The sequence below is a fragment of the Chanodichthys erythropterus genome, chromosome 16 (genome assembly GCF_024489055.1).
Source record: "Chanodichthys erythropterus isolate Z2021 chromosome 16, ASM2448905v1, whole genome shotgun sequence".
In the NCBI taxonomy this organism is placed as follows: Eukaryota; Metazoa; Chordata; class Actinopteri; order Cypriniformes; family Xenocyprididae; genus Chanodichthys; species Chanodichthys erythropterus.
The window spans coordinates 1952706-1978738 of record NC_090236.1 but is presented as its reverse complement, the minus strand read 5'-3'; the positions used below and the strand labels follow the sequence as shown (position 1 = coordinate 1978738).

General features: G+C 40.6%; 1 protein-coding gene across 1 annotated transcript in view; it reads right to left on the bottom strand.

Moving 5' to 3' along the window:
* The window catches only part of LOC137003381 (histamine H3 receptor), a 51951-nt gene extending 26265 nt beyond the window's left edge, over positions 1-25686 (bottom strand). Inside the window, exons 1-2 of the mRNA XM_067363514.1 lie at positions 25440-25686; positions 14167-14333 (exon numbers count right to left, since the gene is read on the bottom strand). Coding sequence (XP_067219615.1) covers positions 14167-14333; positions 25440-25686 — 414 coding nt within the window. The remainder of the gene's footprint in view (positions 1-14166; positions 14334-25439) is intronic.
* Positions 25687-26033: the final 347 nt, after the last annotated feature.

Here is a 26033-nt window from a genome sequence, read left to right as displayed (position 1 = left end):
TATATTCTATTGTGAGTTATAAGTTTATGAGATTTGTAAATTATTGCATTCCTTTTTAATTCACAATTTGTATAGTGTCCCAACTTTTTTGGAATCGGGTTTGTAATTGTTTATATTTTTTACTCTTAAAATGCAAGAAAAAAAGTGCCAGAAATGTCGACATTCTAAATTTTAGGCTGAAATATTAAAAAAATTAGCTTTCAGTAAGGGTTTGTTTGGGCCCAGCCTACCAAACTTTTTCACTAGATGAAACCCAAGCCTTATATCTGACCATTTAAGGGCACCTCCATTTATCTGAGTGATCTGAACCATATATTTCCATATTTTCATACATTTTATGAAGTAGACATCCTATTCAGAAATATATGGGCAGTTTGGCAAAATTTGATTTGAATTCAACCTATAATAAACACATAATTAGAACATGTATGTTCATAGCTCTTGTTGTTCTCGTGCTCTGCCTTCTCACAATAACGTATATTAGAGAAAAAAAAAAAATCTTTGTGTGCCATAGTTTATACAGGACTGGCAGGAAATTTGCATTAATACACCTTCATTCTGCATGTTATGTGGTTTATTTTGATAGGTGAACTGTCTTTGTAATGTTAAGAGAGGGAAAGCTATGGCCGTTTTGTTTTGTTTTTTTACCTCCGCTGGGTGTGTTCTTAAACAGTAACGTTAGAGAAAGACAGCCTTGCCACAATACATCGCTATTTTTCTGCACTTAATTGGTGAATTTTGCCAAGATTTTTCCAGAGATGATAAACAAGATGTTATGGAATGATAATTTAATGAAAAAACCCAATTTTGACCCCAAATTGTTTTTTTGTTTTTTTTTTACTTTACTTGAAAACGTTCCACGCGACATCTGACGGGTTTTCCCAGATTGCATCACAAATATCTCAACACAGACTCCAGTGCTCCACATTTTTTTTTGCACACCATATTTGTATGTATGTGAACACATGGCATTTGAGAGCTGCAGTAGATGCCAGCATTTTCAGCAAATGCCAACATTTTCAGCAAATTACCTTGTCATCTCACAAATTTGGTTGTGAGATGACAAGGTAAAACTCTCCAATCTTTTTTACACATTACTTGCTTTTACTTGTTTTACCACCATTTTGTCGATATTCTCTACTCTAACACAAGAACAAAATGTTAATTTCAGATGCCTGTTTGTTGCTACTATTTTTATTTGCCTGCTGTACCCATATGGAGGCCCAAATGCGAAACTAATGTGCTAATAATCTTTTGAGAAATTTGTGAATCAACTGAGAAATGTTACAAAATCAACATTAATTAACTGAAATGTCAATAAATCAACCAAGCAATCAATTATCAAGATGAGATAAAAAGATTAAAGTTAATTATGAATTTAGAATTTATACTACTCCATTATCAGGCTGCTAATAAATAATAAATAATAATAATAATCTCTTAGCGTATTTAAGTTCAAGACAACAATATGTGACATTGCTCCACTGAACCATGATCACCACATAGAAACCAAATGTGAAAAAGCACTGTAGCGAATGAGGACAAACACTTTCTTTTGTTGGCAAACACATAATGGAGTATATGTGCACACCACCATAGTGCTGCTGATGATAGAATGAATCTTTCTTCCTTCACTGGCTTTGATTGAAGCTGTAGTCGCAGTCTGTGAGATCAAACATGGCTGTCTTGCAGATTAAAGGCACACGTTACGTTTTGTGATTTATGTTCATATCATTGCTCTGATGTTAAGAGCTTCCGTGGGAAAACAAAACAAGACATTTTCAAGGACGCTTTCTGACCCGAGTCTAACCAAACATCAGAGAAACCTTTGAAGTAAATATTCCACACTATTCACTGCTTTATATATCTGTGTTCCCAGGCCATCTCAGGATGTTTCTTTAGTTAGACAGACTTAAACCCACAGTAAAAGTAGATTAGCTAGATTTGGGGAGATCACCACATGCCCTCTCAACTCAACAATGCCTTTAGTTTAAAGTTAAACAAAAATAAAATCCTAGCCAACCTGTTCACACCTGTTGCCAAAGCCCATGTGCTCAAGCACTATTACACTCTATTTATTATGCTCTATTTAAGGATTAGTTCACTTTGAAATGAAAATTATCCCAACCTTTACTCACCCTCAAGCCATCCTAGGTGTATATGACTTTCTTGTTTCTGACAAAGACAATCGGAGAAATATGATTAAATATGCTGACTCATCTGAGCTTTATAATGGCTGTGGTAGGGATCAATAAGTATGAGCTGAAGAAAGTGCTTCCATCCACATCATAATGTGCTCCACATAGCTCCGGAGTGGTAATAAAGGCCTTCTGCAGTAAAGCGATGCGTTTGTGTTAAAAAAATATCCATATTGAAGTCGAATATCGAGCTTCCGCCAAACCACTTTCTGTATTCAATGTAGGCAGAAAGTATAAACCTCTTGCAGTTCACAAAGCTTATGTAACATCATGCGCCTTCCCTATTAAACTTACGGGAAAAGTGTAACTGATGCAACGCCAGTTTACACTTTCTTCGTAACTTGTATATGGAAGGCGGTCTGGCGGAAACTAAATATTTGACTTCATAACTTGTTAAATATGGATATTTATTTTACACAAATTCATCTTTTCGCTTCAGATGGCCTTTATTAACACTCCGGAGCCGTGTAGAACACAAATTTATGATGAATGGATGTGGATGGAAGCACTTTGTTCTGCTCATACCAAAGTCCCTTTAAGACAAGTCATTTCACTCGGCGGCCATCTTTGAAACACCTCGCGGGCATCCTGGGCATCATGCCCTATCTCTTTGAATGGGGAAACATCAAATTCTCAAAAACTGTTCGCCAACCTTACGATTACATTTCATATTTGAAATCACCAATGAAATCTGACAACAGCTGTCTTATAAATGTTTTATCCAAATGCTCGAATCATGACAAAAAACTGTATTTTTAGGCTGGATCAAGCTAATGCGCATGCGCAGACCTAAATGCACCTCTCTTCTGCCATGTATCAGAGGCGCTCGTCTGACTGTTTCTATAGAAACCGATGCTTCTAACGGCTGCTGCAGTGACGCAATGACTTTACCAGTCGGCGATTGGCTCTTATTTTGAAGGCGGGACTTATTCCGCCATATTGCGCGTTACACTTTCTCCCATTCAAAACAATACGAGTGACACGTCTTGTGTTATTCTATAGTCTTTGGCTGACACTATAAAGCACGGATGTGTCAGGATATTCATTAATATTTCTGTAATTATGTTCATCAGAAAGAAGAAAGTCATATACACCTAGGATGGCTGGAGGGTGAGTAAAAGTTGGGCTAATTTTCATTTCAAAGTGAACTAATCCTTCAAAAGGCACAATATGTATATTTTTGCCACTAGAGGTCGCTTATTCAAAACAAAGTCGTAGCTTGATGACGTCTTCATTTCACGGAATCATGGGAGGTGTTGTCTTCACGTCTACAGCTGATGGGCAAGAATCGGGATGGGATTCGGCCAGAAATCATGTTCATGGGTGAGATTATTAACGTTACTGTAGTATGAAGCAGAACAGGCCCGAGTGCTGTGCGAACAGAAACGAGGCCGCTGGAGCGATTGCTAATGAGAGATGAGCGCAACAAACATCTCGAGAGCAGCGGAACTTTTATTATGCCACAGTCATTGCTTCTGCTTCTTCCGGTCAAGCATATGTGGGGTAAAGCAGTGCTGTTTTATCATATTAGGGTGTACTCACAGTAGGTCCTCTGAACCTGAGCACGTTTGACCCTCAAAGCCTGGCTCATTTGACGAGTATGAGCGCTCTGTTCTGTGCCCTGGCGCGGTTCATTTAGCCTTCCCTGGCCCACTTGGAAGAGGTGGGCCAGAGCGCGGTTCGGTTCGGTTGGGCTCGAGCGCAGTTCGCATGCAGTGTGAGCAGCGGGGGAGTGGGGAGGGCCACAATCACACTCAGTCTTGGTTCTAGGCAACCGTGCCTATTGTGAGTACACCCTTAGATACATTTGTGTGTTGAAAATTGTTATAGTGCTACTCTGAATTTGCTCGGCGGCTACTATGACACACTTAATGCACACTGCAGTAAGCTAGATTGATAGTAGGCATGGTAAAACATGGTACTTGCTGTAAATCAAGAAAATGAGATTTAACCCTCTACTGCACGCATTATGATAAATTTATAAAAAAAAAAAAAAAAATTGACTAATATTATTTTAAGGTACTTTATGATATGTTGCCATATGGCAACAACGCGCAATAGTGGAAATAACTAAGTATTTATAGTTAATATTTTTCCTCAGAAATGTTGTTTGTATTGAATCAATTGGTGCTATTATAAGCTTTCACAATAAATATAAACAACACCTTATACTTATTTTTCCAACATCTTGTGCTTCTATTTATGTAATTTATTCTTCTGCTGAATAATGCTTTATATTCTTTGAATTTCATTACGTTTTTCGTGAATATTATTTAAATTGCAAATGTAGACAGTTAAAAACAAATCTAATACTGTTCATCATGTATCATAAAACATTGACATAAAACCAAAAATATTGTAGTTTATGAAAATTCAACATTACACAATCTTATGAGAGGAAGGTTATGAACATGAACCCCCATAATCCTTGAAACTTCACCTTTTTTCTGTATGAATCTTCAAAAAGCATGTTTTTTTCAGAGGTGAGACACAGGTACACATCACATTTGGTGCACTTCACCCTAACAATACACTTATATCCACTTGCACCTGCCTTTTTGAGACACTATGGTAGGCCAGTGGTTGGTCTGGGCCAGTATACTGGCTGTGGTGGCAGGTCTCCGATGTTGATTTAATCCATAATATAAATGCCAAGGCAGTCCTTGACATACGACTTATCAACATTATATCACTAGCATTAATGTTGTTATTGTTACAGCTTAACAGACTGCAGCTGGCCTTTGCTAGCTATCTAACCTATTATAATAATGCCATTCCATTATTGCGCATTATTATTTGTCAAGTTTGTTATAACAAGACATTTTATCGATTTACCAAAAACTAATTTCATAATTTTTTTTTTTTGAGTGGTGAATATGTTATCATAACTTACCTGAGATGATGTTAACAATTTTTTTGTGAATGTAACATGGGCGGGTCCTTGTTTGTTACTGACGTTTTAATTTGCTTTCAGCAACTACATACAAGAGACGGTAGTCTGTCAGAAAATCGCGCCACAGAAAAAATTGCATGTCATGTGTCTTAACCAAAGCACATCATTGGCTAAACTAAGGTCTTCTCTTACCAACAAAAAAAAACGAGAATGTTCTCTTAAAGAGACAGTGGCAAGGAAATGAACACAAAGTGTATGTTGCCATATGGCAACACTATGCGGTAGAGGGTTAAACGATAAGACTTGCTCTGTTGAGCTATATAACATGCTTAGTTTTCAAACAGTTGCTCACCTATCTAATAAAACACATAATATATTAAAGCATCTTTGGTGTTTCCATGATTTCTAAAAAATAAAACCGGAAACCGAGGGTCATTGGATTTAAACATTCTTGGAATCATTTGGATAATGTAAGTACACAAATCAACAAAATATATAACACTGTTCTAGATGTTTTTGAATATTTTAAACTAAAAAATCGTACATATCGTGCCTTTACGTAGATTAGTCTTCTTTTGTGCTTTAATCAAAGATCTAAATAGCACCAAAATAAATAATTAAAATAATTCCTTTAGTTTGTGGGGAGTTTGTGTGTGTGTTGTTGAGCATCGCTGTGTGATTTGTGAATCATTTTAGCTTAAGGCCCTACAGTGAGTGCTGGTGTTTGCTGACACCTCTGATACCTCTGCACTGGAACAACCATATGATCTAGTTTATTTCCTTCAAACCATCAGATGCTCAGCAGCGCTGTCTGATTGCCTTACCCACTTGAGATGTCTGTTCAAAAAAGTGGGTCATTTAGAGACGTGATCTGGCTAGTTTCACAATTCCCCCTATTCTCCCAAATCCCCCCATCTCCTTTAGTGAGATAAAGAAAAGTATTTTTGGATAAAGGTAAATGTATTTAGCTTGCAGTCCATGATGGAGAGCTTGAGCACTCAAGAAAATAGAAAAACCTATTTTCTTAATGATCGTTGTCTATTGTGCACAACTTATCAGTGCATACAATCTCAAAGAAAAGAAAAGTTATTGGTAATATTTAATCAGAATGTGCTTATTTCACCTCTGAAATTGCTTTTCTTTTTGGCTGACCAAGCCCTGTTATTTTCAAACCACTTATCACATAGAGACCACTTTTCACAATCCAATAAATTCCAAGTGAGTGAGATCAAGTCTAAATCTTTTTCTCAGTGAATATCATGTTTTATTCTGTAAAATATATCAGAATATGAAAGAAAAAATGTGCAGTGAACAGCGTTTCACATTGACTTTAAGCAGGTAATGGGGAGTGGCAGTTTGTGAGAGAACTTTTCGGAGTTGCTGATAGGTAAACAAACATTGAACAAAACTAATATAATATTGCAGCAGGTTTGATTTTTATGTATTTGCTGATAATTATGTGTACACAGATGACATCCCCCTGATATCTTACAGTAGTGTTGATAATTAATAGCATGTTATATCTCTCCAATCAGTCTGTTGTATCAGTGTTCTTATTTCCTGTGTTTAGTTACGGTTTTCTTTGGTATCTCGGTTTCCAAGTACGTATTCATCTGTTTCTATAGTTACTGATTAAGTTTGTCACATGTGTCTAATTTGGTTCTTTGTTATCCCTGTGTATTTACAATCCTCAGTTTCCTCAGATAAGTGTAAGTTATTGTCTTTGTGTGTATACACAGCTGTCGTGATTTTGATTCTTTATGATTGCTTATTATTGCTTATTATTTCATGATTGCTTTATACTGCATGATGAAACGATTTAATTAAGGCCTTTGTTTACGTAAAAACTTTATAAACAGCACATCAAAAATGAAAGCTCAACACTACTTGCTTGATGCACAAGAACCAGTGAGGTTTGTTCTCACATATCAAGGACACATACCTGCCAGCCAGTGAGATGCATGGAGTGAGCTGATCATTTCCTGAAATGTAATCTGTCATTTTTCCTATACGTATAGCATAAAATCAAGGTTCTTCAAATCTAAACCTCAAGTCAACACCAAACCAATAAGCAAGCACCCTCTACAAGCTATGCAAGGCCTTAAGGATCACTAGAAATTACAGGCATGCTAGTTTGCTAAACCCTTATTGGTGGACCCAGAGGGCCAGATTCGAAGTACCCTATTTTAAATAGTCTTGCTTCAGTGTTGCTGCAAGCTGGTTCACTGTAGCACACTATCAAAGTTTCTTTGATACTGTCCTCACCAGCATCACCTGCCTTTCTACTTATAGGGGATTCATTTATATCTATTTTTGCAGCCACATCAGTATTTTTACATGCTCTTTTAAGCATGTGTGCAGTAGCAAGCCTTCATGAAAATTAAGTGTGGTTCTTTGAGGAGTGGGAAATGTAGAGAGCAAATAACTGTGCTCCACTCCACAATCTGCTCAGAGCTCCCTTAACTGCCTTTACAGCAGGGATCTTCAAGTAGTTTCATTCGAGGTCCGGATTATCAAATCAAAAAGTTAAGGTGGGCTGGAGGGTGGTCTCATTGGAAAAAATTATTTTATTAATTATTAGGCTTAAATGAAAATATTCTCACAGTGAGACTTGGTAACCACAGGTAAAACCATACAAGGCCACTCACTACCACTGTCAAATGATATTATATTATGATATGTTATAAGCCTATAAAACTAAACTATAAAACCCAAACACAGACACAAACTACACCTTCACAAAGAAATTAAATATATATTCCCTTCCCACTTAATAAATAAATTGCAATATAAATGGCTATAACATTTTCAATATAAAAAAATACCAAATTTTCACAATCCATGGTAATTTACTACAGTTTATTCATGGTAAATGTTTGTAAGGGTGGTGATTTTGGGATTTAAAAGTGTTCTATCTTCATTCCTGGCACGTTTCTCCTGTTTTCCTCATCAGTCTTGTTGGGAATGTTGAGGCTGTTTCATCGGATTTAAAACTAGTAATGACCGAGTGATTTGTAAACGAGAGGTATGTGTCGATTGAAATGCTTCTCACTAGATGTCGCAACTCTGTTTAATAATGGTATCCAGGACCGGGAATAAACGCAGCTCCTTCAAACTTTCCTTCAGTTATCCACTGGGCCGTGCTGCGTAAACTAGTGAAACACCTGAAAAAAGCACTATTTGTTCTGTATTTGTTGTTATTGACCGAGAAACAACTACAGATGATTCAGTGACAGAGCGGCCCGAACAAATCCAAATAGTTTCAGATCGTTATGCAAGAGTGTTTGGCCAGTTCATGGAAAAGAAAGAATCGAGACAAAAGAATGATTAATTCACGAATGATTGGTATCGCTAGTTCAGTCGACAGAAATACAGGACACACATAATAACTGCTGAAATATTCACACAGAAAACGTTTCTCAGGTCAGTCGAAGGAGCGTGCATTGTACGAACAGTGCGTATATAGCCGTACAGCTGCAGGCACCACTGCGGCCACATATCAAACTAAATTTAGCCACACCACTAGGAAAAGAGGAGGAAGGAGATTGAAGATGATTGGCAGGGCGGATTTGGCCCGCAGGCCACCAGTTGACGAGCCCTGCTTTACAGTCTGATTCTGCATTTGTAGAAGTGCTTCCAATCATTGTGTTCTTGTGTTAGCAATGGTTACCTCCAAAGAAAGGCATGCACCCAACATCACTTTGCATCAAAATGGCATATTGCACCTGAAAGAACCATTTCATGGTTTTTAAAGGCTCAAAAATGGACTTCGGTGGTGACGAACACATCGTGAATATATCTATATTCATTAAAAATTGAATATATAAATGAATATATAAATTCATCAAAGATTCCATTTTATCCAGATAAAGTAGCTGTTGGATCCCAAGCTGTTTCAGGAGAAACCTGGCCGTACTAACTTGGTGCTACATTATGTCATCCTTAGGGAGGCAACTCCAGCCAGCCAGAAAAGTTATCTGATCCCTGAACACCTGGTAAGGGTGCTTAAAGATGAACTAGACATTACGTTCTTTATGAGTGTGATTAAACCCTCCCCTTAGTGAGTGGTGTAGCCCCATTGTCCTAGTCCCGAAAAGATTGCAACCTTAGATTTTGCATTTACTTCAGACAAATTAACAGCTTGCCTAAGGTAGACCCCTATCCGATGTCAAGAAATAATGAGTTGGTGGAAAGACTGAGCAGAGCCAAATACCTATCCACTGTGGACTTATTCAAGGGTTACTGGCAGGTTCCTGTAACTGGCAGGGCCAAAGAACTGACAGCTTTCAAAGCCCCTTTTGGGCTATACCATTTCTGGGTTATGCTGTTTGACCTGCAGGGGGCAGCAGCGACTTTCCAACGTTTAATGCAGGGGTGTCCAGTCCTGCTCCTGGAGGACCACTGTCCTGTAGAGTTTAGCACCAACCCCATTTAAACACAGCTGAACCAGGTAATCAAGGTTTTTAGGCATAAAGGACACTTCCATGCAGGTCTGTTGTGGTAAGTTGGAGCTAAACTCTGCAGGACAGTGGCCTTCCAGGACCAAGCTTGTACACCCCTGGTTTAATGGATCATATCCTGCAAAGCACCAGGGAGTTTGCTGCAGCCTATCTGGATGATGTGGTCATCTTCAGTGAGACCTGGGAAGACCACTGTAAACATCTGAGGCAAGTCTTAGAGAGAATTAAGGCAGCAGATCTTACCATAAACCTGAAGAAGTGTGCTTGCTACTTGGGATTTGTAATTGGGGGAGGAGTCATTCGCCCTCAGCTGGAGAAAATAGTGGCCATCTGAAATTACCATCCACCTACAACTAAGAAACAGGTGAGATCTTTCCTGGGCTTGTTGGGATGGTATCGCAGATTTATACCTAACTTGTCTACCAGGGCCTCTATGTTTACAGACATAACTACAGCCACAGCTCCCAACAAGGTGGTCTGGATGGAGCAATGTGAGTGAGTAGGACTTGCGAGAGGCAGTGTGTGAAGAACCTGTTCTGCTGAGCCCAGATTTCCAGAAACCATTCATTCTGCAGATGGATGCCTCTGGAGTTGGACTGGGGGGCAGTGTTACTGCTGGAAGTGGATGGAGACCACAGACCAGTGGCATTCTTGAGCCAGAAACTGTTCCCTTGAGAAACACATTATTTGACAGTGGTGCCTGGCCATAAAATGGGCCATGGATTCCCTTCAGTACTACCTTCTGGGGAGACTCTTTGGGCCCTATCATACACATGCAAAGTGTTTTTTGCTAGTTTCAGCCCGACGCATCATTTTCACATCCTGCGCAACGTTGATTAAATAGCAAATGCATTTGCACCCATTCGTGTGCCCATGGGCATGCTGGTCTGAAAACGAGGTGTGTTCAGGCGTATTGTTGGAGCATTACTATTTTGAGGCAACTGAAATAGACTGCACCATTGACCAACTGAAACCTGGCCTAAAGTCAATGCTACAATATTTGTTTTGTTATTTAATGAGCTTGTTAGTAATATGCAGCTATATGCGGGTGCACAACACGCGTACACTCTGCTTATTACACACACGCACTATTGACTGATCCTGTTGACTATCACCTGGATCAGCATACATGGACCATCTTGAACAGAGTAAAAGACCCGAAAGGACTTTTGTTATCCATTTAATATCTTTGCTGTGTTGCATCATGGGGTGGGTGATACCAAATATGATTGGAAAGGGGTGGAACTGTTATTGCTCTTGACTTTCAATAATTATTGCTGAGATGAAGATATGTTGTGTTGTGCTATTTATATTGGTGTACTGAAGGAAATAGCATTACTTCATTTTTAATACTTTTCCATGTTATATTACTTCTGAAAAATGGTTATACCCATGTGTATAAATTCTCATGTAATGAAGCAGTCAGTTAGTCTATGACTGGTGTTCAGTGAATGCAGTAGTTGCTGAGGAGTACCCTTCCCCTTCCCCAAATAAATAATATTATCAACATTAAAAACAAGAACTCACAAAAGGTATGGTTTGTATCAAGAGTTTGAATCTTAAATTGATCTCTATGCACCTTGTGTGCCAGGCTATTTGTTTTTCATGCTAGTAAGTTCTAAATCTACAGGTACGAGAACAGCAGTAATGTAGGCCATCTGCTAAGGCAGCAGACTCTATCGTAACCTGTAAGCACCCAAATGAACGCTGCTTATGTGGAAATGGATTTAGTCAGTTTGACCGCAAAAGATGTGGTATTTTGATTGGATGTCATGTACAGTATTTACGGCCATGAAATACATGCTCGGTTTTAATGTTATTTTAAGATGGGAAAGAATTAAATGAACGACAAAACTCAGCATTTTGTTTGCATACCCCCTCTGTCACGTCACGTACCCCAGTTTGGGAACCATTGCCCTAGTTGAACTGTGACAACATTCCTACTTGACCAAATAGAGGAAAAAAGTTTTAGAACATGTCAAAAAGCAATTGTTATACCAAACTGGAGAAGATCTATGAAAGTTCATGTTATAGCCAAGGAACATACAAGAGTTTTTCCAAGAGATCAATGTACATGCATTATAAGACCCCAATACAAGGTTTTTCCACTTGATACCCAAGAAAGGTAAATCCCATTGTGGCAAGCAGGGCGGGGCCGAGAGCCGTGGGTATGGAGCAAGTCATCTAACGAGTGTCACCTGCGCGCCACACCGGCCTCGAGTCTCACGGAGGAGTTTCGGAGGGATAAAAGGAGGCGCGACAACAGCGAAGGTCGAGAGAGGACGAGGCCTGGACAAATTATGTTGTGTTTTATTATGTTTATATGGAGCAGTTGTCCATGAGGGGCTGCTGCCTTACTTTCACTTAGTTGTGTGTTTATTTTATTATTAAAGCCAAGATGCAACTTGGATAGGTGGGATTTCAAGAACAGATAATTTCATTGATGTTTCTGGAAATACTCTACATGTTTGTGTGTGATTGTTTATGAGTAAAATTCATACTGCACAATCAAATGTATAATTATTTTTATAAAAAATTACTTAAATTATATGATTTTTTTAATTCTTCAATTCAAATTGAGAAATTTAAAATCTATTTTTAATTTACTTTGTAATGATGAACAACCCTGATCCCTACACAGGGGAGATTCTCAATAGATGGGCTGATGGTGTCCACTATCCCTAGACTGTTGTAGTGGTTGATGGGTGTTTTCATGGTGTTCTGATAAATACAGGTAATATGGACATTTCTAAGACTGGACTGAACCCTTGTTCTAAACTAGATAATAATGCAAAATGTTTTGAAGGGTATGTATGTTTGCTATTTCACTTTGTACTTTACTACACCTTAGCCCTATTCTTTTACTTCATCACATATGTTCTGCAGTATAAAAGATACTGAGGGGAATAAAAGAGCTTTTCCAACTCCAACACAGAACAAAAGTACTACACAAATGCCAAGATGCCTGACACAAGGGATTTTGCAGTGGATTGCCAGTTATGATGAGGCACAATCAGCTTCAGCTTTGACTTATCATGTGCTGCCAGTGAGGCTCCATTGTCCTGCCACCCGTTCCTATCATGAGACTAATCCCAGCATTACTGGACTGAGTGACAGTGATTTGAAGGAAAGCATCCTCACAAAAATCAACTAACAGACTTGCATTACCATTTAGAAAGGGTGAGGGAGTAGGACAGGTGCACTGCTGCCATTAGTAACAGTGCAATTATTTAAATGAAGGATAATATTACCACAAGAGTGTCAATAAAACAGGGTTCCAAGCATCTGAATTGTTCTTTAACATGCTAAAATATGTGCAATTACAGTGCATGACAGAATATCTGCCATTTGATGAATTACTGCTTTCATCTCTAGAAAATGTTCACAAACATCTTTGTTAAATAACATGTTTAGGGTAATAAAAACACATTTAGGTTATTTCATGTGAGAATCAATCCCCCAAAACATCAGTATTGAATAGGTTCTTAAAAATCAACCCCTTTCCTAATATGAAGTGACATACAGTAATAGAGTTTACTACTCACCTGTTCACATCTTCAAATTCCACATGCAGTAACAGGCACATAAACAACACAGTAAATCTTACTGAATCCAGTTGACTTAAGTCAGGGGTGTCCAATCTTGCTCCTGAAGGGTCAATGTCCTGCAGAATTTAGCTCCAACCCCAATTAAACACACCTGAACCAGCTAATCAAGGTTTTACTTTGCATACTAGAAACTTCCAGGCAGGTGTGTTGAGGCAAGTTATAGCTAAACTCTGCAAAACAGTGGCTGAGTTTGGACACCCCTGATTTAAATAACTTGCACTCTGGGGTTCCACAAAGATTAATTACCATTTGGACACACATGTGGTTCTCTGTGTTAATTATTAATAATGATCAAGTTTGCTATAATTCGGAAACTCTTGATAAGTATTTTATAATTTTTGTTGATTAAAACAGAAGCATGAGTATCATAATCTTGTTCATATGGTACTCTATAATAGTCTGCATCCAAGTTTTGCTTTCATGTAAGACAAACTGATGAACAAACAAATAAGTAAATAGAACAAAACAAAATAGTCACTGTGATTTAGTGTTGTCAAAAGTACAGACTTCGATACTGAGTAGGTACTGAAATTTTAAAAATGTGATGATACCAGCATTTCCCTCTAGCATTTTGAGTGCTGTTGAGCGGATTCTTAAACACCTCTCATTGGCCATTGAGTTCACATGCTCATCAGATATGTCTGTAATTGGCTGCAGTGATCAAAGCTTCAAAAACATATTGTAAATAGACATCTTAAATGTTCTTTGCCGAGCGCTTACACAGATAGACACGGGAACATTTGAAAGCAGGCGTCTATGCCTGCTTTCAAACGCTCCTGCTTTCAAACACTTCTGTGTGCTTTCAAACTCTCCCGTGCGTTGATCATTGTAGCCAATAACAGACATATCTGTTGAGCACATGAACACAATGGCCAATGAGAGGTGTTTACGAATCCGCTCATCAGTGCTCAAAATGCTAGGGGGAAATACTGGCATTACTGAGTTACAATAAATAAACCATATATCACTCCAAATGAAAAAATACTGTGCATAAAATTAGATCTCACCGCTTTTGTAACTGAGAGATAACGGTCATAGCTGATAAGTACAATGTTGAAGACAGAAGCAGTGCAGAGAAGGTAGTCTATGACAAGCCACAGCTTGCAAAGTCCTTTACCCAGCATCCATTTCCCTGTCAAGATGTAGGGCATATACACGGGTATGCAGAAGGCACCTGTGGGAAACACCAATAAGAAGCCAAAATTATAGTCATTCTTCTTCTTCTTCAAAAAAAAAAAGCTGAAGATTTTTTTATAATTTATATCTATTGTTACAGCATTTTTGTCCATTCAGTTGACTCTATCAACCATGTTGTAAAAAGTGAAAAATGGAGAAAAATTGGTGAAAATATTTTTGCTATGGTTATACAATCATAAGTCTCAGCCTCAGACATCACGCTCATGAACCGTTTGGCTGAATGTCTGATGCATATGGCACACTTATCTGGAAACACTTCAGGAGTTTCAAAGTCATCATCTTATTGGTTGAATTATACAGGATGTACGGGAGATATGCGTGTCTCATTCTTTAAAGGTCAACCTAGAAACAAATGCTGTGGTGCTAAACCCCCATGTGGAAGAAAAACGCGGTTGTGTTTACAAGCGCTTACCAGGATCAACTAAAATTTTCAAAAGTATGTGAAGTTCGTGGCTCCACTGATGCAGTAAACTTGCACAAAATTCTTGAATTAATCATTTATAGATGCACGCCGGTCTGTTATTGCAGGGACATCAACTTTACATTTTCACGCCCCTAAACAAGACGCGGAACAAAACAAACTGTGATTGGTTGCATTACATGTCAGTCAAACATCCTCTTGGGTGGTCCTTGGCCAATGAAAGCGGCGACAGAGTCCAGACCTTCTGCCATCAGTCTGAAGGTCTGGCTATGCAAGACTATACAATCATTGCAATTTTAAGAGTAAGGATGAGGTCACATTAGCAAAATTATGTGATCACACTCTAAAAACTGCTGGGTTAAATATGGACAAAACCAGGGATTGGGTTGTTTTCACCCAGCCATTTTTTCAAACAATTTTGGATTTATTTTTTTAGCCAACAATATAGTAATATAGTAAAATGATTTTTTTTCTCACCCCCAAATAGGGGCAAATTTGTGGGGTATTTTAAGCTGAAACTTGACCAGACCAGAGACTTATATTACATCATATGAAAGAGGGCATAATAGGTGCCCTTTAACCCAACCTGCTGGGTTTGTCCATATTTTACCCAGCTTGTTTTTTTTTAACCCAGCTTTTTTTAGAGTGCAAAAAAGATCCATATCTATTGTCTGTAGTGTAGTGATGCATGAAGCACAGTCAGAAAAAAAAGTTCAAACAAATAAACATGTTGGCTGGAGCAGTCTCAGGTGCTCATGACATGTACCTGAGATAGTAGTACAAATGTAGTACAAAACAATGGTGAACAGCAATAACACATTATGTCAAAATGCACATCATACATTACAATATGCACTAAGACATAGACATGTATTAATAGAATGCAGTAAAATGTATACTATCCAGCCAAGTGTAACTATCTTGAGAGCACTTGTACATGAATGTGTGGTATCTGACAGGCGTTAGTAAGCAGCAATAAAGCAAATGAGACTGGAGTAGCGGACTTAATCCATCTTGTTTACTCATCACTTACGTTCTCCACACACACTACATCATTACACAACACTTCAAAATAGCAGTCACAATATAATTCACTAAATAATACAAAAGAATTTATTAGATGTAATGCAAATCACTTATGACTGAGAAAACTGCAAATGTCTCCAGCAGGCAGAGATGATCTCTGGTGTATATAATATAATTACAATACAATGCAATCAAGTACCTAGAATATGAAGGCCCCATTTAAAGTGCATATTCAATCACATACCATTAGTTAAGAGAGATAGTTAAGTGAGAAATGAGAGAGGAAAAGATAAGTAAAGTATGGAAGTAGAATAATGACAAAAGTTTTTAAAACAAAACAGCTTGTTGAATTGCACTAATTGAAAAAAAAAAAAAAAAAAAAAAAATGCATTGCATTATCCATGCTTGCATTTTAATGCATTGTATTTTTAGGGCCTGCATTTATATGAGCTGAAATTCAACATAGTTGTATATTTAAGCTATGAATATTTCACTTAATATTTCATTTTTTAAAAACTTAAAAAATTTCACACACATTTTCATTATTACAAATTCAATAATCTCTATTCACCTATCAGATTTCTGTTTAAAAATACAACCTTTAATATTTGGCAGGCAATTTTCGGTCAATTTTATTGCACTTTACAAGCTTGCTTCCACAAATCTAGTGGTTCAAATTTGACAGAAAATTCAACATTGCACATCTGGAAACGTCTCAGGTTACAGATGTAACCCTGGTTCCCTGAGTAGGGAACGAGACGCTGCGTGGTAACGCATTGGGAACCTTCTGCGTGATGTCGTCACTGAAGCACTCATGTATCTAGCCAATCGCGAAGCGAGACGTCAGAGACGGGTGACGTCACGGACCAGGAAACTATAAAGCACACTCGGATGCAGAGCACGCCAGCTTCTAAGTAAGTCTGAAGCAAGCACTTGCAAGTGTGCAGGGGTACGGCAAGAGACGCAGCGTCTCGTTCCCTACTCAGGGAACCAGGGTTACATCTGTAACCTGAGACGTTCCCTTTCGTGGGAACTGTCGACGCTGCGTGGTAACGCATTGGGAACGCAATCCCAACTGAGCCGTAGCTCAAGCACTTGCCAAGGTTATCTTGACAGGACAGAGGACCCCGGAGTGGAGCCAACATCAAGGTTATAATATTTAATAAATGTGTGCTGGCATGACCATCCAGCTGCATCACATATGTCACTCATGGAGACTCCTGACATCAGAGCTTTTGATGCCGCCATACCCCTGGTAGAATGGGCGCGAACATTCAAGGGAGAGGGCTGTCCGGCCGCTTCGTATGCAAGTGAGATGGCCTCGACCACCCACTTGCTCATTCTCTGTTTTGATGCTGGGCCCCCTTTTCTAGGGGACCCATAACAGACAAACAACTGATCTGACTTACGCCACAGGGCAGCTCTGTGGACATAAGTATCCAAAGCCCTTACTGGGCATAACAGATTCAATTTTTCCTGATCCGCAGATTCAAATGGAGGAGGATAGAAAGACTGAAGCACAATGGGGCCTGGGACATTGGTAGGGACCTTTGGGACATACCCCGGTTTAGGATACAGGAATGCTTTCACCATTCCTGGAGCAAATTCAAGGAAAGAGGGAGCAACAGAAAGTGCTTGTAAATCTCCTATCCGCTTCAGAGAAGTGATAGCTAATAAAAGAATCGTTTTCAGAGTGAGGAACCTCTCAGGAACCTCCTCTAATGGTTCAAAGGGAGCCTCAGCTAACCCTTGTAAGACCACAGCCAAGTCCCAGGTTGGCACCCTTGTGCGCACTGGAGGCCTCAACCTCAGTGTGCCACGGAGGAAGCGTGTGACGAGGGGGTCTCGACCTACCGAGATATTCCCCTCAAGAGGAGCATGATATGCTGAAATTGCTGCAACATAAACCTTTAAGGTTGAGTGAGATAGGCCCTCCGAGAATTTTTTCTGGAGGAATTTTAGCACAAAGCTAACAGAAGAAAGGACAGGGTCCGTATTATTGTGTCTGCACCAGGTAGAAAACAAATTCCATTTGTAGGCATACAACTTCCTCGTGGCGGGAGCTCTGGAGTTAAGAATGGTCTCCACAACCTCGGTTGGGAGACCAGCATTTATGAGTCTGGCCCCCTCAGAGGCCAGGCCCATAGTTTCAGTCGTTCTGGGCGGAGATGTATAATCATGCCGCCCGCTTGAGACAGGAGGTCCTGTCTGAGAGGAAGCTCCATTGGGGAGCCATTGAGTAACGACACTAGGTCTGAGAACCATATCCTGGTTGGCCAGAATGGGGCTACCAGTATTAGATTGGCCCCTTCTCGGCGTACTTTTTCCAGAACTCCCGGGAGCAGGGCGATCGGGGGAAATGCGTACAGGCGCAGCCTCGGCCACGTCTGTACCATAGCATCCAGACCCAGAGGTGCTGGATGTGTTAGGGAGTACCAGAGCGGACACTGGGTTGACTCTCCCGAGGCGAACAGGTCGACTTCCGCTCGACCGAAATTTTTCCATAGGAGACTCACCACTTCTGGGTGGAGTTTCCACTCCCCGGGCCTTGGCCCCTGCCTCGACAGGGCATCTGCTCCCACATTTTGATGTCCCGGGACGTAAGCTGCCCTCAGCGAGAGCAGCTTCCCTTGGGACCACAGGAGGATCTGACGGGCCAAGTAATATAGTCGGCGAGACCGCAGACCCCCCTGATGATTTATATATGCAACCACTGCAGTGTTGTCCGTACGAACCAACACATGGTAACCTCTCAGGTCTGGGAGAAAGTGTTTCAGAGCTAGGAACACTGCCATCATCTCTAGCCGATTTATGTGCCAAGAGAGCTGATGGTCTTCCCAAAGACCCTGAGCTGAGCGACCACTCATGATCGCTCCCCAGCCCGTGAGGGAGGCGTCCGTCGTAAGCATTACTCGACGAGTAGTGGCCCCCAACACGGGTCCCTGGGACAGGAACCGGGGGTCTTTCCACATGGTCAGAGAACGAAGACATCGTTTTGAGACTTTGATCATGCGAAAGGGATTTCCCCTCGGGGAGAACCCCCTGGTCCTGAGCCACCACTGTAGGGGCCTCATGTGCAGAAGGCCAAAAGGTATCACGTTGGACGCAGCTGCCATCAGACCCAGCAGTTTCTGGAACTGTTTTACAGTGAGTGACTGGCCTAACTTCACCCCTTTCATAGCCATAAGAATGGCACTCACCCGAGCGGGAGACAAATGTGCCCGCATCGTGGTGGAGTCCCACACTACACCCAGATAGTTGGTGGATTGAGCTGGAACTAGCACACTCTTTTTGGCATTGAGCCTCAGCCCAAGCCTCTTCATATGGGACAGAACAGCATCTCGATGCTGAACTGCTAGTTGCTCTGACTGAGCTAGAATCAACCAATCGTCGATATAATTCAGTATGCGAATGCCCTGGATCCTCAGCGGAGCCAGAGCTGCGTCCACGCATTTCGTGAATGTGCGGGGTGATAATGATAGGCCGAACGGAAGAACCCTGTACTGCTAAGCTTCGCCCCCGAAAGCAAACCTGAGGAACTTCCTGTGAGAAGGATGGATGGACACATGAAAGTAAGCATCTTTCAGGTCTATTGCCACAAACCAGTCCTCGGACCTGATCTGTGGTATAATCTGTTTGAGTGTCAGCATCTTGAACTTGAGCTTTTGTATTGAGCGATTTAGCACACGTAAATCTATAATAGGTCGTAGACCTCCATCCTTCTTTGGAACAATGAAGTAACGGCTGTAGAACCCTGACTGATTGCTGGGAGGAGGAACCCTTTCTATAGCTCCTTTTCGCAAAAGTGTCGCAACTTCTTGTTCCATAACCAGAGACTGCTCGGGGGTTACCACTGTGGGAAGAACCCCGTTGAATCTGGGCGGGCGAGACCCGAACTGGATCTTGTAACCCTCTTTTATAGTGAGCAGCACCCATTTTGATATATTCGGAAGAAGTTTCCATTCTACCAGAAAATTTACTAAGGGAACCAGTCTCTCGAGACTGGCCTCTGGTGTTTTTTGAGCACCTGATTCGACGCTCTGAAGCGGCGCACCGGCAGAGAACAATCGAATCAAGTGGCCGGCCCTCCTCGGAGGGTCGGTGGAGACCGCTGCGCCCTGACGCACCCTGGGTGGCAGGGTTGGCATAACGATCCCCTGAGGGCGCCGAAGGGAAGCGGCTTTTAGATGTATTTTTCGCCGGCTCCCTTCGGAGGGGGCCGCCCTCATCGGTTCCTGACCCACAGACATCAGGACCGCTTCGAAGCCTTCCGGGCCAGGATAACGGCGCGCAGGTCCGTTCTGCCCCTAGAAGGCTTCGGCTGAGCGGGCCGACCCGATCCCCAAGCTCTCTGCGGGGGAGCACGGGCGGCCACGCTAATCTTTTGTTGCGCTCTGTGGTGCGCTGAGGAGCTCGTTGACGGCCGAGGCTGATCCCGCTCATCAGCCTCGGGGGAGGGATTCTTGGTTTGCGGGGGATGAACCTCTGGAACGCCGCAGATTGTTTCTTAGCCTCCTGGAACCTCTCGACGACTGTTGTAACGGCGTCGCCGAAGAGGCCCGCAGGAGACAGCGGCGCGTCCATAAGGGAGGCTTTGTCACGCTCCCTTATGTCCGAGAGGTTCAGCCACAAGTGCCTCTCCGTAGCCACCAATGCTGCCATAGAGCGGCCGATTTCTTTTGCGGTCTCTTTGGTGGCACGGAGAGCCAGGTCAGTTGCCATCCTGATTTCCTGGATGCACTCATACGTGGCCTCCCCGCTATTCTCCACTTCCCCCAGCAGGTCGGCTTGATATGCCTGTAGGAGCGACATGGTATGTAGACATGCCGCTGCCTGACCTGCTGCCGCATAAGCCTTGCCCACCAAGCCTGATGTAGTTTTTAATGGCTTGGTGGGCAACGTCGGGGTTTTCAGCGACGATGCAGACTCGGGGGAGAGATAGCCCGCAAGCGTCTCTTCCACCCGAGGCATCGCCGCATAGCCTTGCTGCTTCAGCCCCACGATGTTACTATACATTGAGGTCTGGGGGCTGAAGACACGATATGATGCCGGCTTCTTCCAAGACCTCGAGACCTCGGTGTGGAGGTCCGGAAAGAAGGGCAAACCCCGACGCTGGGGTAGTGACCGAGCGGGCAGAAAGCGCTCATCCAGCTTACTCTTTGGTCTAGTATCTGCCCGCTCTGCTGGCCAGTCAATTTTTAATTTGGCAACAGCCCTGGTCACTACCTCCAGGAGCTCCTCATGTGCTGGGGAAGAGGATGGCGGTTCCTCTTCCCCCACGCTCATCACATCAACCTCCTCAGAGGAAGAGAGATGAAGCGCGGGTGCCTCTCTCTGGGGGAAGAAACCGCAGCGCGTGCTTCCGCCGCCTGAGAAGAGGCACTGGGGCTGGCAGGTAAAGGGCGAGATAAGGCTGGGCCCGTCTCAACCCCCTCTGCCAGCTCCATTTGCGAACCCCACGAATGAAGCCGCCGCTGCGCCTCAGCAACAGCGGGACCCGATCCGCGGGGAACGCCGACCGGAGCACTCTCTTTATCGTGAAAGAGTGCCCAGCGTGATCTTAAAACTCTGAGGGTGAGCTTCTCACAATGAACACAGACAGCCCCCTCGAGAGCTGCCTGTGCATGCTCAACCCCCAGGCAGACAACACACATCTCATGAGTGTCCCCATCTGGAATAAACCGTGTGCATGGGTGAACACACTTTTTAAATTGTCTGCCTTCCGCCATTTCACTCGTGTCTTATTCACTATATATATATATATATATATATATATATGTGTGGTGCACAATAACACTCTTGTCCTCAGACGAAGAGATAATGTTTTCCAAAAATAAGCAGGACAAACAACACCAAATAAGACACACAAGATAACATAGAGCGCTTGCTGAAGACACAGAAGCTGGTCAACGTCAAGCCACCTTTATTTCAGTATTTTTTACTCGGAAGCGCTTACTTTCATATTCTGAGTGCATCTGCTTGCCTGTAGCCTATATAGTCTACATCAGCAATAGAGTGTGTGTTTGGTCTTTTATACCACTATATTAGACTATTAAGCCACTGTTAAATGTTCTAGAATGTCCTCACGATGGGGGAATCCTGGAGTATGACGTATGAGGGAAACCCTAGTACTGCAGCACAGCACCGCGATATAAAGCTAAACAACCGAGAGCAATATATGGCTTCCTCAGATGTAATATTTGATCTGTACATCACCATGGGCAAGGGGAATTGTTATAATCTCGTTCACGGGAGAGAAAGCAACGTACATGTAGGCTGTACACAGGGAAAGACACCGAATTAAACATAAACACATCTTTTGTGTCTTCATCAGTTTTTCCACATATATACTGGACCTGATAATCATCACATATATTTACTGCTTGCTCCATTTCTGTAAATCTGTTTTTGAATGAATGAATGAATGACTTTCTAGCCGTTGGTCTGGATTTTGTAAACAGCCACTTGCACCACCTGCTGGTGAGGTTGACTAACAGCAGATGGAGATCATGCATCGGCAATCAACTGCTATTCCTGCAGTTCCCTGATGTGCAATGTTGAATTTTCTGTCTAATTTAAACCATTGAATTTGTAAAAACCGAATTTGTAAAGTGAAATAAACTGAACTGAAAATTGCCTGCCGAATATTATAGGTTATATTTTTAAACAGACCAAATATTTTACAAGTAAATCTGAAAAGTGAATATAGATTATTGAATTTTTAATAAAGAAAATGTGTGTGAAATGTTTTGAAGTGAAATATTTATAGCTTAAATATACAACTATGTTGAATTTCAGCCCATATAAATGCAAGCCCTAAAAATACAATGCATTATTAAAGCTGCAAGCAGCAATGAAAGGGCCCTCGCACCCGAGCTAACCGCCTCCCATTGGCATCAGGAAAACAGTGAACAGTGGGTGACATGGATGCAAGCGAGTAAATACAGGAGAAATATAGCCAAGTCATTTCAAAGTGCCACACTTTCTGCTGCCAACAGGTGGCGCTTTGACCGTAACTGAATATTGCCATGTAACTGAATATTGCCATGCCAGGACTATTATCAAACATATTAAGTTTGGAGCAGATCGGACATTGTATGCCTGAGATACTAGATCTTCCTGTTTCTTGGCTTTAATCGCATACATTAGCACTTAGCCAAGTGTTGCATGATTTAACATATTTCTAGTATGTTTGGTACTTCATGGCATATTAAAATGTTTTTCTGAGAGTGAACTAAAGTGTAAAGCATACCATTTCCTATTGCCAGTAGGTGGCGCTATGACTAACTGAATATTGGCATATAGATGTCTTTAGGCCAGGACTCTTATCACATATGTGAAGTTTGGAGCAGATATTTAACATCTCAAAGGCCTTAAGATTAGACTGGCCATATATGATGTGCTTAATATCTATGAGAAGTTAATCACAGTGTAAAACATGTCATTTCCTGTGTCCCCCAGGTGACGCTATGACTGTAACTGAATATTTTCATATAGATGTCTTCAGGTCAGGACTCTAATAAAACATGTGAAGTTTGGGGCAGATCAGACACTGTATGCCCGAGTTACAACAACTTCCTGTTTCATTGCGAAACATCAGACTTTGTCAGGCCACCACGGACACGCCCTTCAGCGAAAACTCTAGATCTTCGCAATTTAACGTCTCAAAGGCCTTTAGATTAGACTGACCAAATATGATGATCTGATTAAAGCTCTAGGATGAGTTCGTTAAAGTACAACGTCTGGAAATGGCAAAAACTGCACAAAATTTGCAAAGAAAATTCAAATATCTCACTTCCTGTTGGGTTTACAAACTTTGCACCCAGGCTTTTTTGTAGGTATTGGGCTGTTACATTTGTCTACCGAATTTCATAACTGTACGTGAAACGTAGCACGAAGGGCGCTTAATTGAAATTTTGTAGGTGGCGCTATCGAGCCATTTTGCCACACCTAATTCTGAAACCCATATCAGATGTAAATTTTCACCACTTCTGACGAGTGTGCAAAATTTCATGTGTTTTTGAGAACATTTAGGCTTTCAAAAATGCGATTCATTTTGGAGAAGAAGAAGAATTGGCTGAGCAATTACAATAGGGTCCTCACACCATCGGTGCTCTGGCCCTAAAAAATGCAAGCATGGCTAATGCAATGCATATTTTCTTTTATTAATAATATTTTCCATATTATTCTACTTTCATATTAAAGAGAGTATATCAGTTAAATCAATACAGGCAAGATAATAAAGATGAGAAGCCTCAGAATTCAAGTGAGAGTACAAGGAATACTTTGCATAGAGATCTGTCATGTGCCAACCAACCAACAGTTGAGATGACAGAGAATGTTAATGGATATCTTTCTCCAGGTATTACTGACTTGCTTTAATTACTAGCTAATTACATCTTCTACAATGTAATTAGATTGATCTATAGTAATCTATTCTTTACAGTAATGCAAATATATCAGAAGTAGCCTAACTGATGTATTTGAAATAAGAAATATTAAGAGTAATACCTTACTCATTAGATTTTCACGAGAAATTACTGTAATTAATTACATATGCAATACAGCCAACACTTTGAATAAGAAATGAGTTCAACATCTTAATACTGCTGAACTGTAGCTGTAGCTGCATCAAACGTATTTACGGTGGAACATGTCCCCATAGAATACATCGTCCACACCAACATGCAAACAAATCTGTCCCCATTCATGATATACAGGTATGTCCACTGATGTACAGCTGCAATTAGCTGTACAAGACTGATTTGCCTAAAAAGGAATTCATTCAGTTACTTTTTAGCTTCACGCTATTTTCTTTCCTCAACAGGTGTTTAATTTTTCTTTTTTTATTGTGATAGTATCTATAATCTTATACATTTTTGTCATCTCCAGACAACAGTAGATATAATATGTTACATAGCCTATAGTGATTAATGAGTTTAGAAAATTATTTTTAACACCCATATATGACAAGGCAAGATTCTGATATAATACAAGGAGAGAAAATGCAAAAATACTTGGAAGTCATGTAATATGTTCTTTCTTTGCACAATGATATGATGAATAAGGGAAACAGAACATAGATCTTTGCACTCTCACTTTTATCTCACTTTAATTAAGTGTTGTACTTACATCAGAATTCTATTGATTTTTTTTTTTTAAATACAAGAATTAGCCTATGGTATATGCACATTAAATAACTATGGTTATTAAAATGTAATAGCTATATTAGCATCAAAAAATTGTGAAACATGAGATTCACATTTTTGTCCACCAACATGCAATCTGAAATTTAGATCATAATTTTTAATAATTTTAACTTTTATATAATCATTTTAATAATTATAATATTAACGAATTTTATAGCCTTTTAATTTTATTTTCCCGATATATAATATATATATATATATATATATATATATATATATATATATATATATATATATATATATATATATATATATATATATTTTAATTGGTCTGCACTATTTCAGACAAACCAGTCCTCCACACTGTTAAATTGTATTCACCCTAGAATCCTGTCGAATACTGGAGCATTTGAGATTGTTGGTTATAACAGACTTAAGCTAAAAAAAGACTGACACATTATTAAACTTTTCTGTAAACTTTACTTACCAACTAGAAAGTCTGAGATGGCCAGGTTTAGTAGGAAATAATTGCTCTGTTTGCGCAAGCTCTTGTCCATCTTGAAGGCGACAATGACCAGTGCGTTGCCACATACAATCACAGCAATTAATATGACCATCATGACTGTGAGCAGTGCGAGCACCGGACCCGCGAACCCCGTGTCTCTCCGCAAGGCGGTCCAGTTACTGACCGTGTGTTCACGGGTCATATTGGGATCGCCGTGATGGTTACCCATCTAGAGCTTCACGGTCTTCAGTTCAAGCTTGTCTTTTTCATGTGTCTCATGAAGGTTCGGATGAATTGGTCTAGTAAATGTCTCGTGTGCGCGCAGTTGACGCCCCTTGCAGATTCCCACGGCGCGCGTCAAGGACGATTTTAGTGTTCTGATTTACTGACATAATCCGCTAAAGAAAAAGAAGTTGAAAAGCTTAATTATTTAGATTATTCAAATTTAATAGTCTGTAATATTTTAAAAGTAATTCATATTCCATTTGTTATATTCAGCAAACGTCTAAAACATATAAGATGCTATATTCATTGATTTAAGTGATTTTAAGGCAGGAAAAAGAAAATACTTAAAGT